The 24465-nt window shown below is 43.1% G+C and overlaps 2 protein-coding genes across 8 annotated transcripts; one reads left to right on the top strand and one right to left on the bottom strand.

Annotated features, from left to right (window-relative positions):
- The first annotated feature begins 1286 nt into the window (after nt 1-1286).
- On the top strand, nt 1287-11269 carry LOC142040899 (glutathione S-transferase). Its single transcript, XM_075049271.1, has 7 exons — nt 1287-1353; nt 4508-4614; nt 5729-5780; nt 6033-6165; nt 7277-7418; nt 9961-10092; nt 10915-11269. Exons 2-7 carry the CDS (start codon nt 4528-4530, stop codon nt 11035-11037), a joined length of 669 nt encoding a protein of 222 aa, XP_074905372.1. The 5' UTR covers nt 1287-1353; nt 4508-4527; the 3' UTR covers nt 11038-11269.
- On the bottom strand, nt 8187-22478 carry TMEM14A (transmembrane protein 14A). 7 transcript variants are annotated; one of them, XR_012653318.1, is made up of 6 exons: nt 21542-21860; nt 20902-20987; nt 19031-19132; nt 15085-15172; nt 14810-14909; nt 13471-14088 (listed from the first exon to the last, which is right to left on the bottom strand). XR_012653318.1 is itself a non-coding variant. In XM_075049273.1 (5 exons), the coding sequence occupies exons 3-5, from the start codon at nt 20975-20977 to the stop codon at nt 8336-8338; spliced, it is 390 nt and encodes a 129-aa protein (XP_074905374.1). In that variant the 5' UTR covers nt 20978-20987; nt 21371-21447; nt 21542-21860; the 3' UTR covers nt 8187-8335. The 7 variants fall into 7 exon arrangements, 6 of the variants coding, with proteins under 6 accessions (XP_074905374.1, XP_074905375.1, XP_074905373.1 ...); XM_075049273.1 differs by lacking the exons at nt 13471-14088; nt 14810-14909; nt 15085-15172 and adding exons at nt 8187-8547; nt 21371-21447; XM_075049278.1 differs by lacking the exons at nt 14810-14909; nt 21542-21860 and adding an exon at nt 22327-22478.
- Nucleotides 22479-24465: the final 1987 nt, after the last annotated feature.

The following is a 24465-nucleotide window of genomic DNA, read 5'->3' as shown; positions in this document are numbered from 1 at the left end:
ACTCCTTGGCCGGGGGGGTGGGGGGGAGCCTTTCCAGTCTTTAATGGAGTCGGAGGTGGTGATCTCCCCCCTGATGCCTTCACGTTTCCCCTAGTTCATGCTTCTTTGGCAATCATCCGGCCTTCGGTTCCTTCTGGAGCAGGGTGTGTCCTCTTTATCAGTCTTTAGTTCCTTCTTCAAGGACATAGTCCCTAGCAAACCCTGCATCGTTTACACAAAGTAACCAGGCCTACGCAGTGCAACCACTGAGTAATGGTCCTCCTTAACGGACAAGGTGTCGTGTTTAACCCTAACCTGAGAGGCGTCACCACTGTGACATGCGGAAAACAGACTCCACAATCGGTGAGATTGTAAAGTAGGTATGTTCATTCAGCGCTGGGCAACACGGGGGTAATCCCACCAAAGTTGTGCGCGCCTGACTTGGCAGTTTGCTTTAAATGTATACAGTCAAGTGTTACATATACATAGAGTTTTGCTATACGCCTATACATAGGCATTACCTATCCCCGCTTCATATTAAAAATAGCTCCAGGAAGTCATTTCCATAGTCTCCTCTCAACTGCGCTTGTGCAGTGCCTCCTTATGGTGGTCGCTGGTGGTCGTGAAGATGAAGGCTGTATGTCTTCTTCATGGTAAACTCTTAACCTTCTGTCCCTGTGCAGACTCAGTTGTCCAAATCACAAGGCTGGTCTTGGCTGGTTCTTGGGGTTGACTCCTGCTTCTTATCAGGGACTATCTCCTGTCCCAGCCAGCCTCAACAATGCAAATGTTAAACATCACTTCTCATCCCCTTGGGCCATGTCTACCTCTACTGAAACTTCTTTAACTTCATTATAAGCTAGATAATTATTAAACAATTCCTATCTACATCCATACATCTACTAAGGTTCCTTTGGTTCCTCGTCTCTTAACGATTAGGCCGTAACTCAAACACACGACGAACGCACAGAGACCCGGCCTTCGCCCACCCAGACCCCGAGCCCCTGCCACGCCGTCGCCGCTCCTTCAGCCGCGCCATCGCTGTGACCCCGCTGCCGCCTCAGGGGCCTCAAAGCCCCTTCTCCCGTCCCCTCCCGCCACCTCCCCCTGAGGTGCAGCCGCGGCACCCTGCCGGCCCCGAAGCCGGCCTAGTGGAAGAAGTCGCTCCACAAGGCCTCAGCGACAAGGCCGAGGGGCCTTTTCCCCTCAGCGACGCTCGCAAGGCTCAACCGCCGCAAGCCTCCCCCCTCGGTGCCCCAGGGCGGCCTGAGGGAGGGAGGGAGGGCGGGCGGTGGGCAGGCCGGCCGGCGGGGCCGCCTCTCGGCGGGCCGGGCGGTGAGGGCAGTCCGGGCGGCGGCGGCGGCGGCGGGGCAGGTGCGGCCGGCTCGGGGGGCACTGGCGGGGGCCCGGCGGCGGGAGGGGGGGCGGCCGGGCCCGGCGGAGGGTGTAAATTTTGCCCGCCGGGGAGCGGGGGGCCGGCGGGTCTCTCCGGGGCCACCCGCGAAGGAGCCCCCTCCCGCTTGCTGGGGGCGGGCAGCCGGGGCCCCTGCCGGGAGGGAGAAAGGCGAAGGTGCGTGGCCGACCGGTGTTTACTTCGGGAACACGCTGGAGCGTGTTTGTTTGTGCGGGGTCGCTCCCCACAGGGACCCGCGCCGGGCGGGCTGGGCCTGCGGAGAGGGAGTTCGGGCCTGGCTCTGGGGAGGGTCAGCAGGGAACCCGACGAGGAATTGCTGTTTGGAGTTTCAGGGTTTTAAAATCTCCGGGGGGGGGGAGGAATTATTTGCCTTTCGCCTCGTTCAAACTCTCCTCCTAGCTCAGGGGGCGGAAGGAGCGCTTTTTGAAGCCAGACCTGGCCCCAGTCCCAGTGGAAACCGCACGCTGGTGAGCAGTTACAGTCTTAAGAGCGTCTGGAGACTGAGCCGGGCTCGATGGAGCACAGGGCCTGTGCCGTAAGGTCATTCTGCTTGAGCAGCCCTGCGTGAGCTGTGCTCGAGGAACAAAGCGTTGCAGAGAACCGTCTTGGGGTCCACATCCAATTAGGAAGAGAGTTTAGGATCTTGCAGTGGATTAGGAGCTTGCTGTTAAATTCACTTACTTGTTTCTCCATGGAAGGCTGGTGCCTGAATTGTTTTGGACAAAACAGTGTAATTTTTTAATACAGCAGTCACAGCGGCAGCCGTCACTCTGACAACTGCTTGGCTGAGGTCCAAGGAAGGTCTGATGTACTAGAACATCAAGAAAGTTTGTGATTTCTTTTCAGGTCTGTTATTGCTATTAAAGAAAGATAATTTGCCAACTTTGTTACTCTTTCCTATCTCACTGCTTTACAAAGGGATATTCATTGCAGAGCAGTAACAGAGTCACCAGACTACTTAGCAGCCCTCTGTAAGTGTTCAGCCTAAACCCCAAAGTCAGTCCTTAAGCAGTGCAGTTCCAGGAAAGCGTAAGCATTTTCTTAACTGCACAAAAAGCCTCAACCCTTGGCCAATCCCCACAAGGACCTGTGATGAACAAGTACAGGTTATATTGATACCTGGACTTTTTTCCACTGACACTTGCTCTGCTCCTCAGCTTTCCCAGCTGTTTGGAGTGGAGCACTGAGCTGACACTGGCAAGCAGGGCTCTGGCTGGGCTGGTTTTTATCAACTCTACCTCTGCTTCAGGGAGAAGTCAGGGAAGTTTGCTCTTTCTGCTTATCCTAGCCTCTCTTTGTAGTGTGTTTCCCAGCCTTGGTCCCATGTGCTGGAGGTTAGAGTACTTGTCCAGTCTGTGAGGGCCCAAGTGCGGTTCTCCACTCTGATGGAGTGGAGTCGAGACTGTCACCTGCTTCCTGAGTGCCAGGGAATGAAGTGGTTTTGAAGTGTGGAAGGTTGAGAGCTCTTTTGCTTGGTATAGTGTAACACACACACTTAAGGGACCTAGAAATGGAGCGTAGGTCATGGTCTTCTGTGTGTAGGGCCTGGTAAGGTAGCTGTGATGAGGCACTTCTCTAAGTGCCTTGTTTATGTGCCCTGTTGCTGTTCAGGTATTAGGAATCTAGCTAGGCATCCAGCAGCTCTAGACTAGATGCCAACTCTAAACTGTCAAGACATAATCAAGCCTTTATTAACAAGTACATGTTTATGTATCAGGAGAACTTCATTGCAAGAGACCGAGGTGTCTGGGGATATAGGCATTGCCAGGGCTAGGTGGAACCTAAGCAGCAGTTTCGAAGACCTGTATTTTGGACTGCGGCACCAGGTTTCTCCTGTGACTCCAGCCCCTAGTAGAGTAATGGCTGTTTGCTACAAGGCCTATTGAAGATACCGCCCAATACAAAGGGCTTCAGTGAAGAAGGCCAGGGATGTGGTCTCCTCTCTCACTGTTGTACTGTTTGTGCCTCTTCATTGATGCTTTTGGGATTATGGCCAAAGTTTCTACTTTGTGACTCAATTACGTACAGTGAAGTCTGTGCAAGAATAAATAAGCCTGCCTGTTAACAGATAAAACCTTGGCTTAATGATGAAACACTCTCTTAGTCTGTGACTGTCTTCTTGTTAAATCTGCTTCATTCTTCTGGGACCTATTAGTGATAAGAGTACAGTGTTAGCTTTGTTTCCAGCACCAGGCAAGCTCACATCAGCTGCTGACTTCATACTATGGCATGTGACTGCACTTGTTAGTGAGATTTGAAGAACAAAGTGTTTCATCCCAGTGCCATCATCTGATGGGCTGACTTCAGCCCCCTGCTGCTGGGGGCATTGACCAGGCCTTACCTGCCCAACAGGTTACGGTCTCGTTTGTTTGGTTTTGATTTTAAAGTTAAGTTTTCAGAGCCAATAAGATATAAATCCCTGTTACAGTTTAACTGTTGTTTGTAAAATTGGAATGGGTCTTGAAGTCGGTCTGCGTTCTCTATAATGGATATATTGTGATTTGGCTAATGGTCAAAACAGAACTAGCTAAATATGGAAGTCAGCAGGCCTGGTGAAATATATGCAGGGATATATATTGCTGTTATAAGCTCGTATTTGTAAAGGCACAGCAGCATGGGGCTCTGAAATGTCATAGTAAGAGAGGTGAAGATAATGCTGGTGTCTCTGGGTTGGTGGTCTTGAGAAGGAACTCATTTGACAGTACATTTTCAAGTCTGGTATGACATGGATGCTGTCACAAAACCCAACACCTACTGAAGAGATTGCATCACTACTAGGTTGAAAATGTATTTATTCAGGAATACCCTACAATTCTGTTTTGGTTGTAAAACTCATGGGCTCTAATATTTTTAAGGATATGTACCTGATTTAGTAGATGCTTATTACATTCTGTCATGATGCTTTTTTCGAATTGCTGCATATTCTCCTGGTAGTGTGTACTTTTTTTTTCACTAATCCACAGGAAATGTGGTTGCATCAAGCCCAAGTATCTAGGTCTTGATTGCCCTTCTACTTTCACATTCATCCAACTGGTTTTAGTAGTTTGGAGTGGAACGTTTTAAATGCTAAGTTAAAACATGCTTCCTGTAAGATCATCTTCTTGAATTTATCAGGAAACAAGATCTCTGAAATCATGTCGGGGAAACCCAGGCTGCACTATACCAATGGAAGGGGGAAGATGGAGTCGATCCGATGGCTGTTAGCAGCAGCCGGGGTTGAGGTTTGTTTTTTTTTTTTTTTAATAAGGTGATCAGATTAATCTGTGATTAAAATAAGTATTCTTGGGAAAGGTTTCCCAATTACATCTGTGCTTAAAGATATGCACAACATTAAATGTTGTGATGCAGAATACTTAGATTCAGTGATGCACTCTCTTATGTTGTATTTATTTGTATTCCTTGAGCAACAGTTGCCCAGTAAAATGATTTTAACATACAAAGAGAATTGTTAAGTGTCATTTTTGAAACTTACTTTAAGCTGAGGAGATCTTAAATTGTTGCTACAGACCAAAACTGTGTATCTCTGGCTTTTTCTGAATGCTCATTACTTCTCTGTGTCTCATGATTGTTCTCCACTGAAAGACCATGCGTACCACATGAAAAACTTAGAACGTTATCTCCAAACAAAGTGCTTTTCATTCTTTTGGTCAGGACCGGAGTAGGATAAATCAGCAAAGTTGCCCTGAAGGCAGTGAGGGAGCTATCTAGATTCACATCAGGTGAAAACCATCCTAAGGCATCTTAATTTCTACATGCAGTTTTTGCTTGAATACGGTACTTTGAAACTGTTTTCTCAGAAACTGTTTATATTGCATTGGAAATAAAAGGCTTTTTAACGGTGCTCACTTGTGAATGTTCCTGACAGAGAAGCTGCAGAGCACGAGTGCTGAGGAAACAAAGATCTTGCCCTCATTCAAATGTCCTTCTCATTTAAAAAAAAAACAACAAAAAAAAGCCAGCACGGGGAAAGAGGGAGATAAATGCTGCATAATAGAGGCATCACTTACTAAAAATTTCTCAATATTTCACGTGGCATCAGCTGCTTTTAAGTGAACAATTTGGTGTCTGGTAATTGTGCAGGCAAGTAGGCTGGTCTTTATAATAAAGGAAGCTGGTTTTGAAGTGTAAAGCATTGTACATTATTGTGGGGCTGGGGACACTATAGTCCTGGGTTATTTGCTGGAGCAGATATGAAGAATAGGGGGTAGGGGGTCAACACAATCATGAGAAGTATGGGGATTAGTGTGGAGAGGTGGAGTCTAACTTCCAGACTCCCTTCCACTTCCTCATTGCCTTTGCAGTGACACAGCATTGTTTTCTATCTTTGCTTTTCAGTTTGAGGAAGAATTCATAGAAACGAAGGAAGACCTAGAAAAATTACGCAATGGTGAGTCTGTAAACTGTACCCTAAACATAAATTCACACCAGTATAACAGTGGGACAACAGGTGAGATTTTTGTAAGACCTCCAATACGATGTGACCTGTAAAGAGAAGATTTGAGAGACCTTCTTGCTTGCGAATGCTTTCGTCCCTCAGAATTGGAAATGTCTTGATGTGTTACCAGGTCTCTTTCTCAGATTCAGTCTAGTCTGAGTAGTCTGCAGCAGTCTGAGTAGTTTGCTGCTTTTTCTTCCTTAGATGGAGTCCTCATGTTCCAGCAAGTGCCCATGGTGGAGATCGATGGGATGAAGATGGTGCAGACTAGAGCCATCCTCAGCTACATAGCAGCAAAGTACAACCTCTATGGAAAAGACCTGAAGGAGAGAGCCTGGTACAGTAACAGTGCACACTGTCCTTACTAGTACTCTTCCATCATTTTTAATATTTATGAGAAGAATATTGCTGTGCAATATCTACATGTAAAGGTGCATACACATCTCCCAGTGCTTTGTCTCCTTAGATCCAGGGATTGGGTGAATGGACTTTGTGATTGATAAATGATTGTTAATTGTCAACATAGCGAGAATGTTATGGCCCCCTTCAGGCTCATTTGATTTCACAGAGGCCAGAAGTGCATTAAGTTTCTGGGCAACTGCAGGACCTTAATACAATAATAAAGGCTAAGTATGCCTTTTTTTTTTTCCTCTTTAAACAGGAAAACAGTAGGAAAAACTACAGCTGCCTGAAAAAAAAGAAGTGTCTTTAACTGTTCTAATTTCCTTTTTTCAAAATGTAAAGAATCTTCCATAGCTGATTTAAAAAAATACATGTTCAGTGGCTTAATGCTACTGAAAGTTAAACCATTATTTTCCTAATATTACTTTACTATGTAAGCTGTGAATACTTTCCATTGTTATAATTAAAGGGCTAATGCAAAAGCAAAGATCCTTGTTTATTCTTTCTTTAAAAAAAAAAAAAAGGTCATGCAGAAGTTCAGTTAAGTTCTTAACCTAACTGACTACCACTTACTGTAAAGGGTTTATTCTGTGATAATGGAGGGGCAACTCTGGAGATTTTGGGGATTATTATGGACTGGTGTGTCTGAACTGGCAATTGGCAGCCACTTGTTGTCAGGATCCTTTCACGATTAGACCTCAAGACTTTTGTTTTTTCTCTAGCATGGTTTGTATATGTGGTCTTTTCTCCCACAGCATAGATTAATAGGTTATCAGTGGAAAACAGTGTTAACTCCACTTTAAATACATTAGTTGCAGATTGTTATATACCTTCCTTGTTGCAGACACTGTGAGCCTGTTTATAACCTGTGCTTTGAAAAAAACTGACCTGGAATCAAAGTGGAAGAACAAGAAAACAAACTAGTGTTGTATGTTACATTCACTAATAAGCATTTTACTCAGTGATCACTTCAGCATTGTATTTCAGGAAAATAACCAAAATGGAATGTTCAAATGATAAATGTGGAATAAAAATGTTTGTTTCAGGATTGATATGTACGTGGAGGGAACAACAGACCTGATGGGAATGATCATGTATCTGCCTTTTCAGCCAGCTGACACAAAAGAAAAGAATCTTGCCTTAATCATTGAACGAGCTACAACCAGGTACTTTCCTGTTTATGAAAAGGTAAGTGATAAATCAACAGTAGTCCACAAAGACAGTAAAGTGGTACAGGTTCCCCCCCACTCCACTCCACTGGCCCCACGCACCTACTTTCCAGAAGGCAAGTTACAGTACAACTCTGGAACTGTTTGATGGAGCCAGCATTCAGCAAAGTGGAAAGAGGGCCACAAAATAATATTCAGCTGGTTTCAGTACTGAGTATCTTTGCTGTTTTCTTTAAAAGGACTCCTCAAAGAGCAGATCCTACTTTTTAAACCTAGCTTAGTGTCTGATAGCTCCTAGCATTTTGCATAAATGCACCATTTAAATACCTGTGCCAGCCTTCAGAACTTATTGCCTGGAAGTCTATATACTCTTGCTGTTCAAAGTTAAATATAATTGTGCTTTATAATTAAGGACCTAATTCTGCGATCTTTCTCAAACCCATTGCTTAAATACATTCTACTTACAGACTATTACTGTCTTTTAATGAATCACTATTTGGGCATCCTTAGGTGTGCACAAAGAGGCTCTGCAAACAGGATGTATCTAGCTTAAAAGCATAAAGCAATCATTTACTGGCTAGCATGCACTAAAGAGTTAGCCTCTAATGAGCTACAAGGTAAAGCTTTGGTATGCTTGCCACCCCCACAGAGCACATGAAGAGTCTTTCTTGGCTAGGCAAGAGTTGGTTAAGAGGGGACAAGTTGTTCTTTGCTTCTCCCTGGAACATAGCCTGGATGTTATTGAGTTGCCATTTTCTACGAACTTGCTGTTTGTTCTGTTGTTCTGTTTTGTTTTTCCCCTTAGGATTTTTTTTTTTTTTTTGTGTTAACATTTTCTTGTTTGAATTGAGCCAGCCATGATCATCATCTCACTATCCTACTTCTGTTTGTAACTTTACCTTTTGTACCTTGTATGATTGTACTATACAGACTTTCTCACAGTGCTTTTTCAGAGCGTAGCAGTCTCCTCGGAAGTCTGTGCCAAGGGTACAAAGCTGTTGTTGTTTCAGAGCCGAGCAGGGTTTCTAGCTTGAATCCTTGGTTCACAGGCAGCTGAAGTCCATTCAAAAAATACAGGACTTGATGCAATTTCATGTCCCTCTTTGTGGGAGCCTTAAATTGCAGAAGCAAAACCCACAGAGGCTGCCCTGTGAAAAAAAAAAATTGCACATAAACAACATAAGCCAGCACTCCTTTAATCAGAGTTCATATAGATCCACTGCCATACCAGTGGAAGGCTGTGCTGAGATTGATTGCACACATTAATCTTTCAAAGATTTGAAGTCTGATAACAGAAGTGTTTCAGTTGTTATAATAATAAAAAAGCAAACTCAGACACTAATATTCTCTGAACTTGTGTCTAGGTGGCATAAACTACTGTTATGATATGTTTTAGTGTGTATGCTCACTGGAGGAGTCTTTAAAATAATCCTTGTTCACTTATGGTAAAGACACAGGTAAACTTTTCCATGATTTTTAGCCTAGTTAATTTTGTTAGAATGATTACTAATTTTCCTTCTGTAGCAGCTGTTTAAGTTGTCTATTGGTTCAGCTTAGCAGGCTTTGCAGTCCATGTTATGCAATCCTGACAGAAAATATCCCTAGCTACGAGTGTTCTCTTTAAACACTCGGGAACCAGATAGAGTGGCAAAAGGTAATATAAAGCACTGCAGGTAATCTGGTTCTCATGCTCTGTTGGGGAGTTTCCATATGGCTGTGATAGGCAAGCTGTGGTGGACTTTGCTAGAGCAGTATAGGAAGTAACTACATGAAGGTGTCAGATTTGCCTCTGTCAGGGTTACTGCCTCTTCTGTAGTAAAATAGATGGGACTGGAGAAGGTATCAGCTTCCAAAGTTACAGACTGATGTCCTGGTTTCAGTGCACATTTGTTAGTTGTTTAAGTGTAGCATTAGAGCATATTAGGCACAGACATGTTTCCTTCTCTTGTTCCTGCTGTGAGGGTGATAGTCTTCAGGAAGAAGGCAGGCTGGAGAGCTGGTAACTACTCTGAACCTGTGCTGGAACATTCACCGCAATTTGTCTATTACAGCTACTATTAGCTTTGGCAGTCTATGATTCTTCCATCAGCCGTTTGCCATGAAAGAATCCTTCTGTACAGGAAGAAGGGTGGAAGGGCCGTGTTCCTTCATACCTGACCTATTTCAAACTATAATCAGCAATCTCAAATTTTGCTGAAAGATCTAGGAATTCACTTGACTTTTTTAAAAAAAATCAAAGTATGCTACAGGTAAACTGTCCTGACTACCTCTTCCAATGACTTAAGTCCTATTTATTTTGTATGATTTAAGTCTTTCTTGTGGTACTGGACTTGCTACAGCAACCTGGTGCAGTAGGGCAGAGTGAGTGATAGGTCATGCATACTGAAACATGAGTTCTGATTTAATTTTTTGTCATGAGAATATCTATCACTTTCTAACTTTATGGGTTCTTGCATGGATTTGCTCTGCTGTGTGTTTTTGTAGAAATCTGTCTGTAATGAAATATCTAGGTAAAATCGTTACATCCTATGTGACTTTTTTTATTTGTTCGTGTTTTGTAGGCCTTAAAAGACCATGGGCATGATTATCTTGTTGGCAACAAATTAAGCTGGGCAGATATCCATCTGCTGGAAGCCATTTTAATGGCAGAAGAATGTAAGCCTGATATATTGTCTGCATTCCCTCTGCTACAGGTTAGTAATCATCTGATCTCAATGTGGAATGTAACATAAGAATTTCACTGCCCAGTTTTAAAACCTAATTGATGTTTAAATCTTTTGAGCCATTGTACTATATTACTGACAGTTCTCTGGTCTACTGTTGATTTTATAACCACCTGAACACAGGCATGCTGCCTTGTCCTCAGAGCTGCTGGGTACTCACTTTTCTCCAGCCTTACTTTTCCCAGCTGTTCTCAGCTGGCAGGAATTCACCAGTTTGGTCCTGTAACTGCTACTTCTATGTCTTCAAACACCAGAGTGAGCATCAGGAGGGGAAGTCTGCAGCCTGTTGTGTCTGCAGTTCCTGTCCTTCTCTTTTTGCTAGCAAACTTATATTTTGAAGTTTCTAATGTCTTGTCTTCCGTGGTGCTTTGCACTGAGGTGTTCCTGTCCTTGCCTCTTTTTTTGCCAAAATACATCTGCATGATTTGGATTGAGGCTGTGGTTTTTGCTTTTTTCTTTCCTTTTTTCTTCCACCTTTACTAGATGAATCTGAACTCTTTAATTTCTCCCATCCCCATCCTGGAAACTAAGTTAAACTTTATAGCACCAGCATTGCAGATCAGAATATTCACACCTGGATTTTCCAAGAAGACTAGGTGTTGTAGGTGTATTTTTGCCTTTTTTTTTTAAGTGGAAAATGCCAAGTGCTGAGCTGGCTATAAGGAACTACGACCTCTCTCTGTTTAATAAGTATGTCTAAGAAGTAAAAATCCAAGTCACCTGATTTTTAAGCTGTAACAGATGGAATTATAATTTCCTTATTTTCATTGGCTTTACTGCTGCTTCTTACAGGCTTTTAAAGGAAGAACAAGCAACATTCCAACAATCAAAAAATTCTTGCAGCCTGGCAGCCAGAGGAAGCCACCAACAGATGAGAAGTTTGTTGCCATTGTGAGGAAAATATTCAATATCTAGTTATGAGGCTGCTGAAGATAACACAACTGTAGTATATTACCAGAGCTGTGCCTTATAAGTGTAAACTGCATAGATATATTCTGTAGCTTGCATCCTATAGCCAGTCACATGATAATCATTGAAACAGAATACACTTTTACATTAGAGTAGAAGGCTAATTTGGACCTGTTAAGTCCAGAAAGTGGTATTTCATGGAGCAGTTGTTACATGAAATAAAATATACTGATACTTTTGTGTTTGTTTAATTACAGTACATGCCTGGTAGGGTAAAATGTTTCAGCTGTAGCTTCCAGAGTGCTGTAGAAAGCCTCCCCCCTTATAAACTGCAGGAGAGAAGAGCCACTTCATAAAAATGGGGAAGTAATTTAAATTCAGGCCTAGAATCTTTGGTTTTGCGCTCTCAGTGGTCTTCTAGATCAAAGTTCACTGTTCCCCTGCTCTATTTCACTGCTGTCTCTGTACTTTCAGAGCTGCAGTTTAATAAATAAATAAAAATATTAAAACTCATGATCTTCGTAAGTTTATGGGCAAAAGTAAGAAACTTGGTTAATCCCCACATGGATCTCTTAGAAGCAATTTTGTTCACTAAAGATCAAAGTACTTGTGTTTATTAGCCTGATGTGGTTTTCATCCACTGAAAGAACCTATTCCCTTGCTCTTTTTGCTGCTTGGTTAGATGGCCACAGTGAGGAAAATGCCACTTGACTGTTTTTTTGTAAGGTTTTACCTTCTCCAGTCACTTCCCAAGTAGTTGTAAAGAGAACTGCACTGGCTGCTTACATTTTCAGTAAAAGAGTTAAGTTTTATCTCAACAGTACTTAAAGCATTTACTACTATTTCAGATTCTTTACCCTAATTTCATGGGAACCATCACTGTTCCCTTTAAGAACAGTGCCATAAACTATTCTTCTTCCTTGGAGTTAGTTGGTTTTTTTCAGTAGGACTCAAACTGATTAGGCAGAGAAGATGGTCAAGCCAGTGTATATACAGAATTGCTGCCCAGCAAAGTTAACTCCTTTTCCAACTTGTGCATAAGACGAGCCACATGATGCATCTCAGAGGTACAAACTGGAAATGCCCCAATCACCTAGGCACTGCCCACATGAGGTCCTAAGAGGTTTACATTAAAATTACCTAGGTAGCTGGAAGCAATAGTTTGCCAAGTTCCATTGAGCTATACCTCTGTTCCAAGTAAGTGCTACGATTGCTGAGCCATCACAGAGACTGGCAGGGGACATCACCTTGGCATTTTGTGAGTTCTCAGTCCCACAGGGCTATGTTGGACTTGCTGAGAACACTGCTTGTTTGGCCTGCTGAGGAACTTCAGCCAAAGCTGCTGGATTACAGTTGGGCTTGGAGGTCACCCCACCCTCCACCCCCATGGGTAATTCAGAGAATGCACAGAAGGCTCAACTCTGGACATGCTCAAAAATACAACATCTTACTGCATTTAGGATCTGGGGTAGCAGCAACTGCAGGATGGCTTCTGCACTTCAGCATGAGGTTGCGTAAACTTTTCATTGGAGCTTAATCTAAGGCAGGATGCACCTTGTCTACAGTACAAATATCCAAATTGGCGTTGGGCACCCAAGCCTGTTATGTTACGTGGCAGTTCCAGTTCCTCTGATGTGCCCTGAAGTTCTACTTCAGGATGAAAGGAACCACGTGTCCAGCTGTCATCCCAATCTGAAATCTGTAACATACCAGCTCAATCACCTGTAAGCCTGGCAACACCTGGAGGTGACTGATGCCAACATTTGTTAGCAAAAGATTCCAGAGCTGGAGGCTGTGGTTTAGTGGATGGGGTGGGGGTTTTTTTTGCCTTTTTTTTTGTTTGTTTTGGTCAGTTGTACCTTAGACATCTGAACTGCTTACAACACCTTGTCACCACCTAAGCCCCTGCCAAGAATAATAAGCTTGGTATTCCACTGACAGATTTGCACAGCACTGAGATCTGATATTTGATAGCCTTTATAAGCAAGCTCTGCATGAAAAAAATTAAAAGAAGAAAAATTTCTCTTTGTCTTCAACAGTGCGCTCACCCATACTCAGTTTCCTAATGATTTGGCTGCACAGTCCTGTGCACGAGAAGAGTCTTAGCCAAGCTTTGAGACCAAGGGAGTATTTATTTTCTCTGCAAACCAAAGCAACTTCAACCCCTGAATAGTTTATGCCTGAATAGTCTCCTTTGCTTATGAGGAGGACTTCAGCAAGATAATCTGTGTGAGTCCACAACACCAAACGTGTTAAAAGAGTATTGAGACCGAGTTTAGAACCTATTTGTGCAAGACGGTGAACCTTCCTCAGCTGTGGTTCATGGCAGTGGGAATTTACAGCATGGCACATGTTTTAAACCGGTACTAAGTACAAAGCAGAGGACCAGACTCTTCCATTGACAAAATGGCTCACTAGTCTGCATAAAAAACTGAGCAGTTTTGAACATTTTACATTTTATTTGAACACTGATACCAGTTTTTACATTTAGAACCAGTGGAACAAGAACATATGTTTGAAAGGAAGGTGGGTTTTCTAGTACAACAGAGTACAGGCCTGCACCTTTAATGGTTAGTAATTGACAATATGATTAGAATCAATTACTTAATCTCAGAAGCTACAAAATTATGATTCAATATAATCTACCTTTTAGCATAAACATGTATTTATATATATATTTCTCTCAGAGACACAGTGCAAGACTAACTCAATTTCTTGGGGCACTAAGCACCCCTGAAACAGATCAAACTTACAGAGAAAGATCCCTTGAGTTAACAGACTGCTTAAACAAAGTAGATCAAAATATATCATCCACAAAATGCTTTAGTTTAGTTTAAAAAAAAAAGCTTGCAAAATATCAGCATATCTCAATAATCAAATAACAGGTACAGATCTTTTACAGAAAAGATAAATGCAATGTAAGATGTGTTCAAACTTGTCTTTCAAGTATGGAGAGCTTGCCTGTTTGTTCGGTGGGCATGGCAGTCATACTTTGGTTCTTAAGTTGCTAAATTCTCCTACAGCAGCATAAAAACAAGCCTCAAAATCATCAAAAGGCTGCAAAAAAACCCAGAACAAAACCCATAAATATGGTTGTGCATGAACAAAACCAGTGAAAGTCATCATTAAATAACAGCACATTCATAAATACCTGATACTAGAGCCTCTAGTAAGCAATCTTAAAATGTCTAAATCTACAGCCTCAGTGTCTGTTAAACCACACAGTCCACCTAGGCTTGAAAAGTGATCCAGAATGGAAAATAACGTTTTCCAGCTTAAGTCCTGATTCTTAAATTTTGCATCTTGACAATTTGCGTCTGATTTTTTTCTTCCCTGTGTGTAACTGGAGTAAAACAGTTAATGGTGTTATATTAAATCTGGTAACAACAAAGCAACAGTTATTCCTTCAGAAGATGTGAGATTTTCACTTACAGTTGTAAAATGTTTTGAGTTACAGACCCACTGGGGAAAAAAAAAAATTCAATTTACTCCATAATTTAATTCCAAAATATAAAGTACAGAAAATTATGTCTTCTAGAATGACAAAACAAGTAGCAGCAATAAAGCAGTCAGGATGGTTAGAAACATCATAATCTGCAGTAATACTGACCAAAGTTTTTAGGTCAGGTCAAAAATGTCCTAGTTTTCTAAGATGCTGTGCTTCCAGTAGTTTTGAATGCAGCACTTCTAAACCAGTGTTGGTGTTTTTTAAGATGACTGTGTTGTATGAAATTAGATGACTAATTTTATGCATGTGTTTGAAAACACTGAGGCTTACCTCAGGTTCTTCCAAGAGCCTTATCAATATGCATTAATATTTAATTGCAGATCTCTCCTTTCTGTGCTGAGAAAGTCAGTCCATTATCAGATGTATCCGCCTAGTGAGATGAAAAAGCTGTTCACTTGAAACAGGACTGTGACCTCCAAACTAATTTCACTTAAACCATACAGTTGCTGGATGATAGTAACTTCCACTGATACTGGCTTGAATCGGACGGCAACTATTTGAAAATCAGTGAAATCTTTACATTAAGATCCTCAATATATGTTTACCTCAGGCATGCTACTAGTCCGGCTGGCATTAATTTCTTGGACCTCTTGAACCTCATTCCCATTATAATGGTCAAAAGAAAAGCTGAAACTGTAAAAGACAATTCAACATATTTATGTTCTCACTTCTCCTGGTGGACCATTCAGGAACATGGAGAGTTATCAAAGATCATTGCTATTTTTGCTATGACTTGTAATTTAATAAAACATTAGATCAGAGATAGGGTCTATAAAAACACTCTTGCTATTCCAAAATACACTGCTATGATTTCTTTCAGCTACAAGTAAGGTTTCCACATGCATCAGAGTGCTAAATCCTATTCCACAGATACTAAGTAAGTTTGTCAGACAGTGAATTCTACTCCCCCATATCTACATTCATGGCGATACAAATAAAGTAGGAAGAATCTTCACTGTAACAGTAACATATATTCTGAATTACAGGAATAGTCTCATAAATCCCACCGCCCGGATGTTTTCTAACTATTCAAGGGGCTAGAGCACTCAACTTTATCTGTTTTCTTTTGAGAACACTAGGTCTTTATTTGCTGAGCCTTAAAAACCAGATTGGAAAGTTTGCCACTTGCTTTTGCTACAGAATATGACTATCAACATCTCCTTCATCATAACCACAAGTTCCCTTGTTTCCTTTTGCTACAAAGGAACCATCCTTGTCTGTGACAAGAGGCGGGCAGCCGAAGAGGGCAACAAATGCAGAGCAAGCAGCAGAGAATAAACATCATGAAAGGAATTGCATCTTCTTCCTAGAACAGTTTTACCTAAAAATGGAGGTAGCAATGAACTCATCAGGCATGGGGATTTCATATCGAACTATGGCTGCAGAGTGCTACATAAATGAGAAGACTGATGAGAATACATAAAACTGCAAAGACAGCTAGCTTCATTAAAAAACTGTCCCCTGAAACGCTTCCTAGAAGTGGGCAGAGAGGCAGGACTTCTCATGGGCAGCTGGGCTTTATCAGTCTTGCAGCCAGAGTAATGGCAGTTACACAAATCTCTTCCCTTTTTTATGGAGCAGTTAAACCATCTGGCTAATTCTCTTCAAACTCCACTGTCTACTCCTGTGGATAGTCCTGTGCTCACAGGTGTCAAAAATTAGTTTTAAACTCACTCCAGCATTATAAAACAAGCTCTGACAGTTATAAGCATCTTACAAAACTCTACCAGCTATGCATGTGCACTCATTAAAGATACCCTGCAAAAAAAAACCAAAACAAAAAAACCCCTCCATTATCCATTGCTCTTATTTTCTAGTCTCATAGACTTGATCCTCTCAAGAATGTCTGAAGAGTGGGCTATCCCACAGCATGTGTCTTGCCAGAGCCCTGAGTGTATTTACAATTAAGTACAAGCTACAAAGCATGTTCACTCTATAATGTTGTTCCTTCCATTTACTAGTATCTGGCTTTTCACATGTGCCAGTGAGTTTTTAAGATGTTCAACTTTTAGACCCGAATTTCAAAAGTGCTAGATATTCACAGTTTCACCTTAAATCAGCCAAAGAAATTCAATAAATTAAGCCAAATTTAATTCAGTAAATCAGATTCAGATCAGAAATTCAATAAATCAGGTGCATTGACTTGCACTTTGAATAACACAAACTGTTGCATACTGAAGTCTGAATTCCTACGCCTACTCCAAACACATAAAATTTTATTAAAGTGTTCAAGAAAGCACAGAGTTAATTTCAGGGGGAGTGGGAAAATGCCTGAAAGAATAATTTATTAAACAACTAAGAAAATTTGCCTGGAGTATCTGTATGCTACATACTCTTTGCATGTAGGACAAGTTACAAGAACCCTACTATCAAGGTCTTGTACTGAAACATTACCTACATTATTGTGTAGGAGACTCTTGCATAGGTGACAAATACTATAGATAATTATGGGTTTGGAGGGGGATTGTTTTTATTTTTTATTTAATCTCCTAGCCTTTTAAAGGTTTGGGTACTTGCTTCATTTTACATTGCAATTTACTCTACTGGTTTCTAAGTTCAGAGCGGTCACTTTCTTCCATGCCCTTAATTTCCTTCTTTCATTTGTGCTCTAGTTGCTTTTGGCACTCCAGGAGGTTAGGCCTAAGTGAAAACATTCTGATTTTCTACAAAAGCAACACACCTTTATTTCAGAAAGCCCTCATTATTCTGAAAATAGCAGATACAGTAGCCACCAACAGGTTTTAAGGTGTGGACCTGTAGATATTTCCAAGTGTGTCTAATTCTCCCTTCCTCTGAAGTCTTTGTACTGAGTTATTTATTCATTTGAGATACCTATGTATATAGAAGCCAGAAGACACCCTTTTCCAGAATGAGATACATCAGCCTGGAAGAGATTAAAACCAGTCTGAATGGTTGGCCCTGGCAGAGTACTTTGTTTCAATACTTCCTAACTCACTTCAGGCAAAAATTACCACAGTTAGTTCAGACCACCTTCTTTGTTTCATTCAGTGCAGGTGGACCTTGAAGAGGCCACCCATTCATAGCCAAGGTTAAATATATGTTTATGTTTTAAGCAATTAAAACATTACTTTGTAAACATTCTAAACTAAGACTGCTTTGAAAAGTCTTTGTTCCTTTTACTCCACGTAATAAGAACTTTCCAAGGAAGGTGTAGTGAACTCTCTCTCATCTGTATCGCTATAATGTCCATTAAATCAGTAATATACGTTTCTCCAGTTGAGAGAAAGTCCTCACCTGCCTATAGCTACATGAAACGCACAACACTGACAATATTTTAGTGTATCTGACATTCACAAGCAGATTAGCAGAAATTTTGTATTAGTCCTTTCAAACCCAGGGAACTGGGAAACAGGCAACATTTAGTAAGTTTTAGTTAGTCTTCTCTTCCACAAATTCTGTATCCAAATCAGTGATTTAATTGACCCATAGAAGTACAATACCAAATGCTACTTACTTAAAAGCACCTCATGCTGAATGATTACAAATTTACATATATGTAAGGCTATGTCTTCATTCCAAAAAAAGGTTTGGTTTTGTTTTTAACAGTGGGATAACTTAATCTGAGCAAGGTCATGGTGGCAAAACAGAAATATCCCATTTCAGGCCATCTAGGAGCAGATCAGGTATGCCATTACCACCTTTACTAAAGAACTCGGTGGGAACATACTTTGCTAACAATGCTATTCAACATTTTTCTGAAATGGAAATTTTTACAACTGTGGCTCACGTAAAGCACAAAGCCAGCATGAACAGTATACCGTAAATTCTAAGTTCAGAAAAAGTGATTGTGTACTCACATTATCTGGAAAAAATGTATTTTAAATGCATTTCTGCATGTGAAACCACTGCCTAAGACACCTTTGCTAAAACCACGAGTGAGACAAGCTCCCAGTAGCTCTTACCACAAATCAGTTGAGTGATGTCCCCCTTAAGAGACTGTAGTCCCTTGCCTCCCTGAGGGTTTCATGGCAAACTAGCTAATGGGACAATTTTTGCATAGTTTGTATCCTGTCTCTTAGCAGCAAAGGAAAACCACCAAGTCAAACTATTTTTTTCATTGGGAGCCGAGGATACATTACATTATGCAAGACTGGATCCCACACCTACTTTACTTCTCAAATTACATGCTAATCTGTAGCGCTAATGATTTTATTCCAGTACTCTCCCATGTTTCTCAGCTGGATTTCACAATATTTGCAATGTTAGGTAACCATCTAATAAAAGGAGGCACTGCCAGGTGGTTCCACACACCTGCTGGCTTTGTGTGAAAGATCTTACCTTGCAAATGGTTCCACAGTTAAGCTTTTTTATTTTGCAAGCTAAGTTGAAGTGTCAAACTCTAAAAAACTAACATTTAAACCAAAGCAATACTCAAAATTTAATAAAAGAGAGAATTTTTAAAAAGCGGTTTCCTGAACTGCATGTGGTTTGGTTTTTTTGTTCCTTTGATTACTGTAGTAAAACACTTACACAACGATATCTTCACATTTCTCGGATCACGTGTTACGCAGTAAGCTCCATAACCAGCCACAGAACCAAAGGTGAGACCAGCAGCTAAAGAGATTTTACTACCTGCAATAAATGATTCAAGTGTTATTTCTCAATACAATGTCTTTAAGCTCAAACTTTACACAGTGGTTCTCTCTCTACACATTATCCAAATATTTTAGAAATAGAATCAATTTTGCCACAGTGCACCTCACTTAACCAGCGTGAACAGAGAGGTAATACTTCTGTAACTGGGTCATTCTCTTGCATGGCATTAGGGGCAAAGTTGACTGAATTAGAGGGAGATGATCAGGATCTAGTAATACCTGCAATTTGGGAAAAACAGTCTTTGAAGCACAAACCTAAATTTGGCTATTTTCTCTACCATACATAACTTTAGAAGCATTTTTGTAATTTATCTGGACTGTCTGTTGATTTTAACTATATCTTACAGCACTTGGGAGTCTCCAAAAATGGTAGAAATGTGTCAATTATATATAAAGGGTAAACTGGACAACACATGTAGTCATAAGCCCTTCAGTCTGATATCAGTCCTGGACAAAGAAATGGTATCACCAACATTACATTTAATTAATAAACAAATAAAAAACAATTAGATGGCAATGAGGATGAAAATACAGCTTTTAAAAGTAACTCAACATCTTCTTTCAGTGCCATTACAAAACTGGTTTGTAAAGTCCACAGTTTCAGTAATGTACTTAGGTTTCTGAATAGGCATTAGACTCGGTAACGTATGATAAAAGCATAGAATCATCACAGCAGGCATTATCTGTATTAAGCTCATCCCCAAACATTTATAATTAAAGAATTCAGACCCCCAGATGTAGTTTAGCTCCCAGGCCTGTTATATTGAGTATTTTTAATCAAGAATTTGCAAGAACACAGAAATCATTACCAATAATAATAATAAAAAATATCTAGATTTGCCACGAGGACTGACCAACTACTAAAGAGCGAAGAGAACAAGCGAATGGGATGGTCAGCAAGTGCAGCTGGGTGCAAACAAAAAATAGAGGAAGCATTTTCAGAAAGTCAGATATAAAGCCATGTGTTTAAGAGCAAAGCATGTGCATACTACACAGGGCAACAGTGACCCTGAATCACAAGAATCGGGATGGATAATGGCCACAGCGAAGAAGATTGATGTGCTGCTGGGACATGCACTTTGTGGGAGAGCGAAGGGGGAGCAGCCCAGAGATCCCTCCTGCCTGTCCTTGGTACCACTGCGACCTCTGCCGGGATGCTGTCCTTGGCTCGGGCAGGGCTCTGCCGGCTGGAAAGGACTACAGAAATGACTGAAATATGGAAAATGCGCTTTTTAGTACACAATAACCTGAAAACTGGCTGGTTATCTTAGAGTGAAAATGCACAATTCTAACAGGATGAGATAATTAACCACGCAATCAGAATACGCAGGTAAAGCGTTTTCTTTCCAGTGTGCACCTGGAAATCTCAGAATCAAGCCTGGATGCCTCTGTAAAAAATAAGCTTTAATCAAAGATCATCTACTGTGGTCAACACAGGAATGATTAAAGGAAATGAGAAGGCCCAAAATATACTTAAGGTCAAAGATAACATGACAGCCCCTTTTGCCCTGAAAACAAACTCATCAGTTGGATTAACAGAAAAAAGTGACCACTGAAATGCTTCAATTGACCCAAGTAGATCTCATGAGACTCAGCTCCTTTATAGCAGCGCACGATAGATTTAAGATGCAGTCATGTTCATTATAGCAAAGTTTTCATGTCTCGCATCAATTTTCTTTTTCACAAAGCATAGTGGACAGGAAACTTAAGTGCTTCATTTCCATATCCTGCTGTCCCACTATTCACCTTTATGAGTGTATCCTACAACACCTCCAACAGCCAGCAATGCAGCATATGCAAAACCAATCCAGTCAATAGCCATGGTCCCAACTCTGGAGAAGAAAACATATTGCAACTGAAGACAAGTAAGTTCCTTCCTCCTGGTAAAAAAAAAAATCATTACGAAAGTGTTCTAAATAACACCACACTCTCCTAAGTCGTGTTTGACTGCTGTGCCAAAATATTCAAAAGGTAGAGGTCTGTCTGTTGGCTATTGTATCATCTTTTCACTACCTGCTGCCCTTCCTTAGACCTCCATATCTCGGTATACCATATTTCCATTAGGGGAAATTGGTATTTTTGGGATGTATGTGGCATGCATTTTTCCCAGTCAAAAATACATGTGTGCAAGCAAAAAGCTTGACACCACCCAAAGCACCAGTTTTGTTGCACTCGTGCCATATAGCTGATCTGGGCATACGCTAGGGATACCTACAGGTCTTCTGAGCACACAGCTTAGTGCCCTTTCAACCAGACCGTGCTTGGGGTACTTCAACCAGAATGTCCCAGGCCCTGCAACACCAGGCAAAAATATGAATTTTCAGAGTTTCCAGACACAAACCTAGGCCATCTTCAGGAAGCTGTGCATACAGAAGCTTTATCCTACCTCTGCCTATACTCCTTTTGTTTCACCTTTAGATTTCGACGCATTGTCCGAAGTTAGGCTTCTGTCCTCCAAAACCCACTTAAGTTACTGTTGCAGTCCTGATCCCTCCTTCCCCAGCTGTGCTTTGTTACGGCATGAGCGGCGGTGGTTTGCAGCCGCACAACCCCAGCGGCACTATGGCCTCTGTCCCACCAGCTGGCAGGATACACCTTTCCCCTCGTTCTCCCAAAGTCTGTACTCAATTAAGTTTATCCTCCTTTTTACCCGAGCGGCCGTGTCCTCGACCACCGTGTTAGAGCGGCGGCAGGAACGAGCACACACTCACCATTTCATGTCAAGCCTTTAACATCAGAGCGAGCCCCCACCCCCCCTCCAGCTGTAAGCCCCTCAAGAACACAGGTGGGTTTCGGGGCCCACGGCACCCACGAACACGAGGCCTGCAGAGGCAGGGCCACGGCTCAAAGCCCGGCCTTTGATCCACCCAGCCTTCGTGGCCTAGGCAGGCAGGCCGAGGCCGAGGCCGGCCGCTCTCCCTCGGGTGGGGACTTCCACCTCCCGCCCCGGGCCGCCGGCCACATCCCCCTCTCGCCACTCTTCCCCCGCCTCCGCTCCGCGCAGCCCCGCGCTCGCTTCCTCCGGCCCGCCGCGGCGGAGCCCGGGCCAGACGGCAGGTGGCCGCGGAGGGCAGCCCCACCGCCCTCCCCGCGGCCCACTCATCCCTCAGCCGCCCCCCGACCCGGCTCGGCCCCGCGGGCCTCGGCGCCCCTCACGCCCCCCCGCCGTACCTCGTCCCCCCTCCGCCGCCCCGCCAGACCTCGACCTCGTCCCCGTCCCGCCGCGCCCGCCCCGCCGCCCTCCGACCTCCCCCGGCTCCGCCTCCCGCGCCCGGCGGGCACCGGGAGGCGTCGCGGAGCCGGCGCCGCGGTCCCGCCGAGGCGGCCGCCTCCCCGCCGCCCTCCCGGGCTTCTGCCGCCTCGGCGGGCCTGCGCCCCGGGGGAGGGGAAGGAGGGCGCCTGCCGCCGTGAGGGCGGAGCGGGAGCGGCGTTTTGCGGCGCTTGGCTGAGGCGGGGAGACGGGCCCCCGCTGGCGCGGGGCGGCGGGGGCTTCGCACCGCGTTTGTCGGGGCCCCTCAGCGGCGGGGCCCAGCTCCGGGCTTGGCGCCTGCCGCCTCTTGAGACTCCGTGTCCCGCCCTCGGTCTGAGAGGGCTCCACGGGCAGCGGAAAGATCCCGTGGCTTATTTTAGCCTTTTAAGCCTAAAAATCCTGCCCTGCCTAAAAATCCTGCAGAGTACCCCCGTCCCCGAAGGGCGCGCGTCCTGAGGAGACCCGGGCAGGGGTGAGGGTCTGCGGCCTGCGGCACCCCAGAGACACCCTGCCACGGGCGCTCATTGCTGTGCCAGGCACCCCTCACACACGGGGCCCGTCCTCTCTCCTTCTTTCTCTTCACCTGCATCTTTGAAACCTCGAGGGTCGCCTGCATGCAGTCAGGTGTGCAGGCACATAGACCGGTCGCTGGTGTTACGTGTTTGTTGGGAGAAACCAACAGGCGCAAACCCCAGGACTCAGATACGACACCCGTAGCTAATTTATGAAACTGCTTGACATGGTTATTTTAACGCCTTGATTTCTTGTCTGCTAGCTCTGTTTGCTGGAGCTGTTCCACTACAAGCTATTTGTGTCTGTATTTTGTCACCCTCTGCAGTATTTCTTTAGCTTTCTCTCAGGTGAGCCATTCTTGACCAGCGCAGGACGTATCCTTCAGCGGTAATTCGGGGATGCCTGCCTGTGACATTCCCCACGCTTCTCGTTCCCACGAACAGGCTGAGCATAAACATGGCCATGACAGGGAGAGATGCACAATGCCGTGTGATGGGACTTGGATACCTGCCTTCTTCAGGGGTCATTTGAAAAATCCCTGCCAAAATCTTGTGTTTCCTTTAGATTTCTTTGCTTAAAGGTGTGGGAGTTTTCCGCTCCAAAGAGCTTGCTGGAAAGCGAATCAGTATTCTCATTAGGGTTAACGTATTTAATTTCCACTCCTAAAGTTCCATTTGTTTTTTCTGTTAGTGTTTAACTGCTGTGACACAAGCCCACTCCATGTGAGCTGTCCAAGTCTGTCTACTCGGTGGAAAACACCACTCTCCTTATCTCTCCAGTGTCTGTGGGAAGGAAGACGAAGGTACAGGAACTTTCGAAAACAAACATACGACACTTGAGGGCAGGACAGCTCCAAAATGCAAACCAAAAGCAGATTCATAAGCTGAAATCCAGAAATCTTGGATTTTTTTATGGAGTATTCTGAGACTTGCGGCTCTTGAAAAGCACAGTAAAATAAACAGTGGATTAAACGGAGCAAAACCATGCAATTCTATTTGACGAGGCTCCAAAGCACAACAAATACAGTGTCTTTTGGCACCTCTAGGATAATGACCAGTTGTGGTTACTGATTCAATGATACTCCTCACTAAAGTAGACTGGATAACCCTGAAGTCTGGGCTAAATTTGAATTCATGTAATTATATGCTGCTTGTTATGTTCCCTTCCATTTTCAATTACAAAAAGTATTTGGTATTGTTTTCCCTAAGCTGTTACTTAAACTATTGTCCGATGTGAAATGGTTGTTGTATTTTACAGCACAGGTAGGCTCCCGTGGGAGGTTTCTAATGGGTGGAGAATTCACTAAATTAGTGTTGGTAGCACGATAAATCAAACCCCTCAGTCCTAACAGTGAGGTATAACAGAGCTAGCAGCAAAGCTAGTGTTAATGTTGCTAAGCGCTTTCTATTCTAGTTTTCAGAACTATTCAGAACTATTTTCTAGTTTTTGTTCATAGCTGCCAGTCTGAGCTGAAATTTCCCCTGTTGGGTGTCTGCTTCCAGCTGTTTTATTTTAGCTTGTTTTCGTTGTTTTGTTTTGTATTATGA

The sequence above is a fragment of the Buteo buteo genome, chromosome 17 (genome assembly GCF_964188355.1).
Source record: "Buteo buteo chromosome 17, bButBut1.hap1.1, whole genome shotgun sequence".
NCBI classification, from domain to species: domain Eukaryota; kingdom Metazoa; phylum Chordata; class Aves; order Accipitriformes; family Accipitridae; genus Buteo; species Buteo buteo.
The sequence above is the reverse complement of the archived record's forward strand: the minus strand, read 5'-3'. Positions and strand labels throughout refer to the sequence as shown.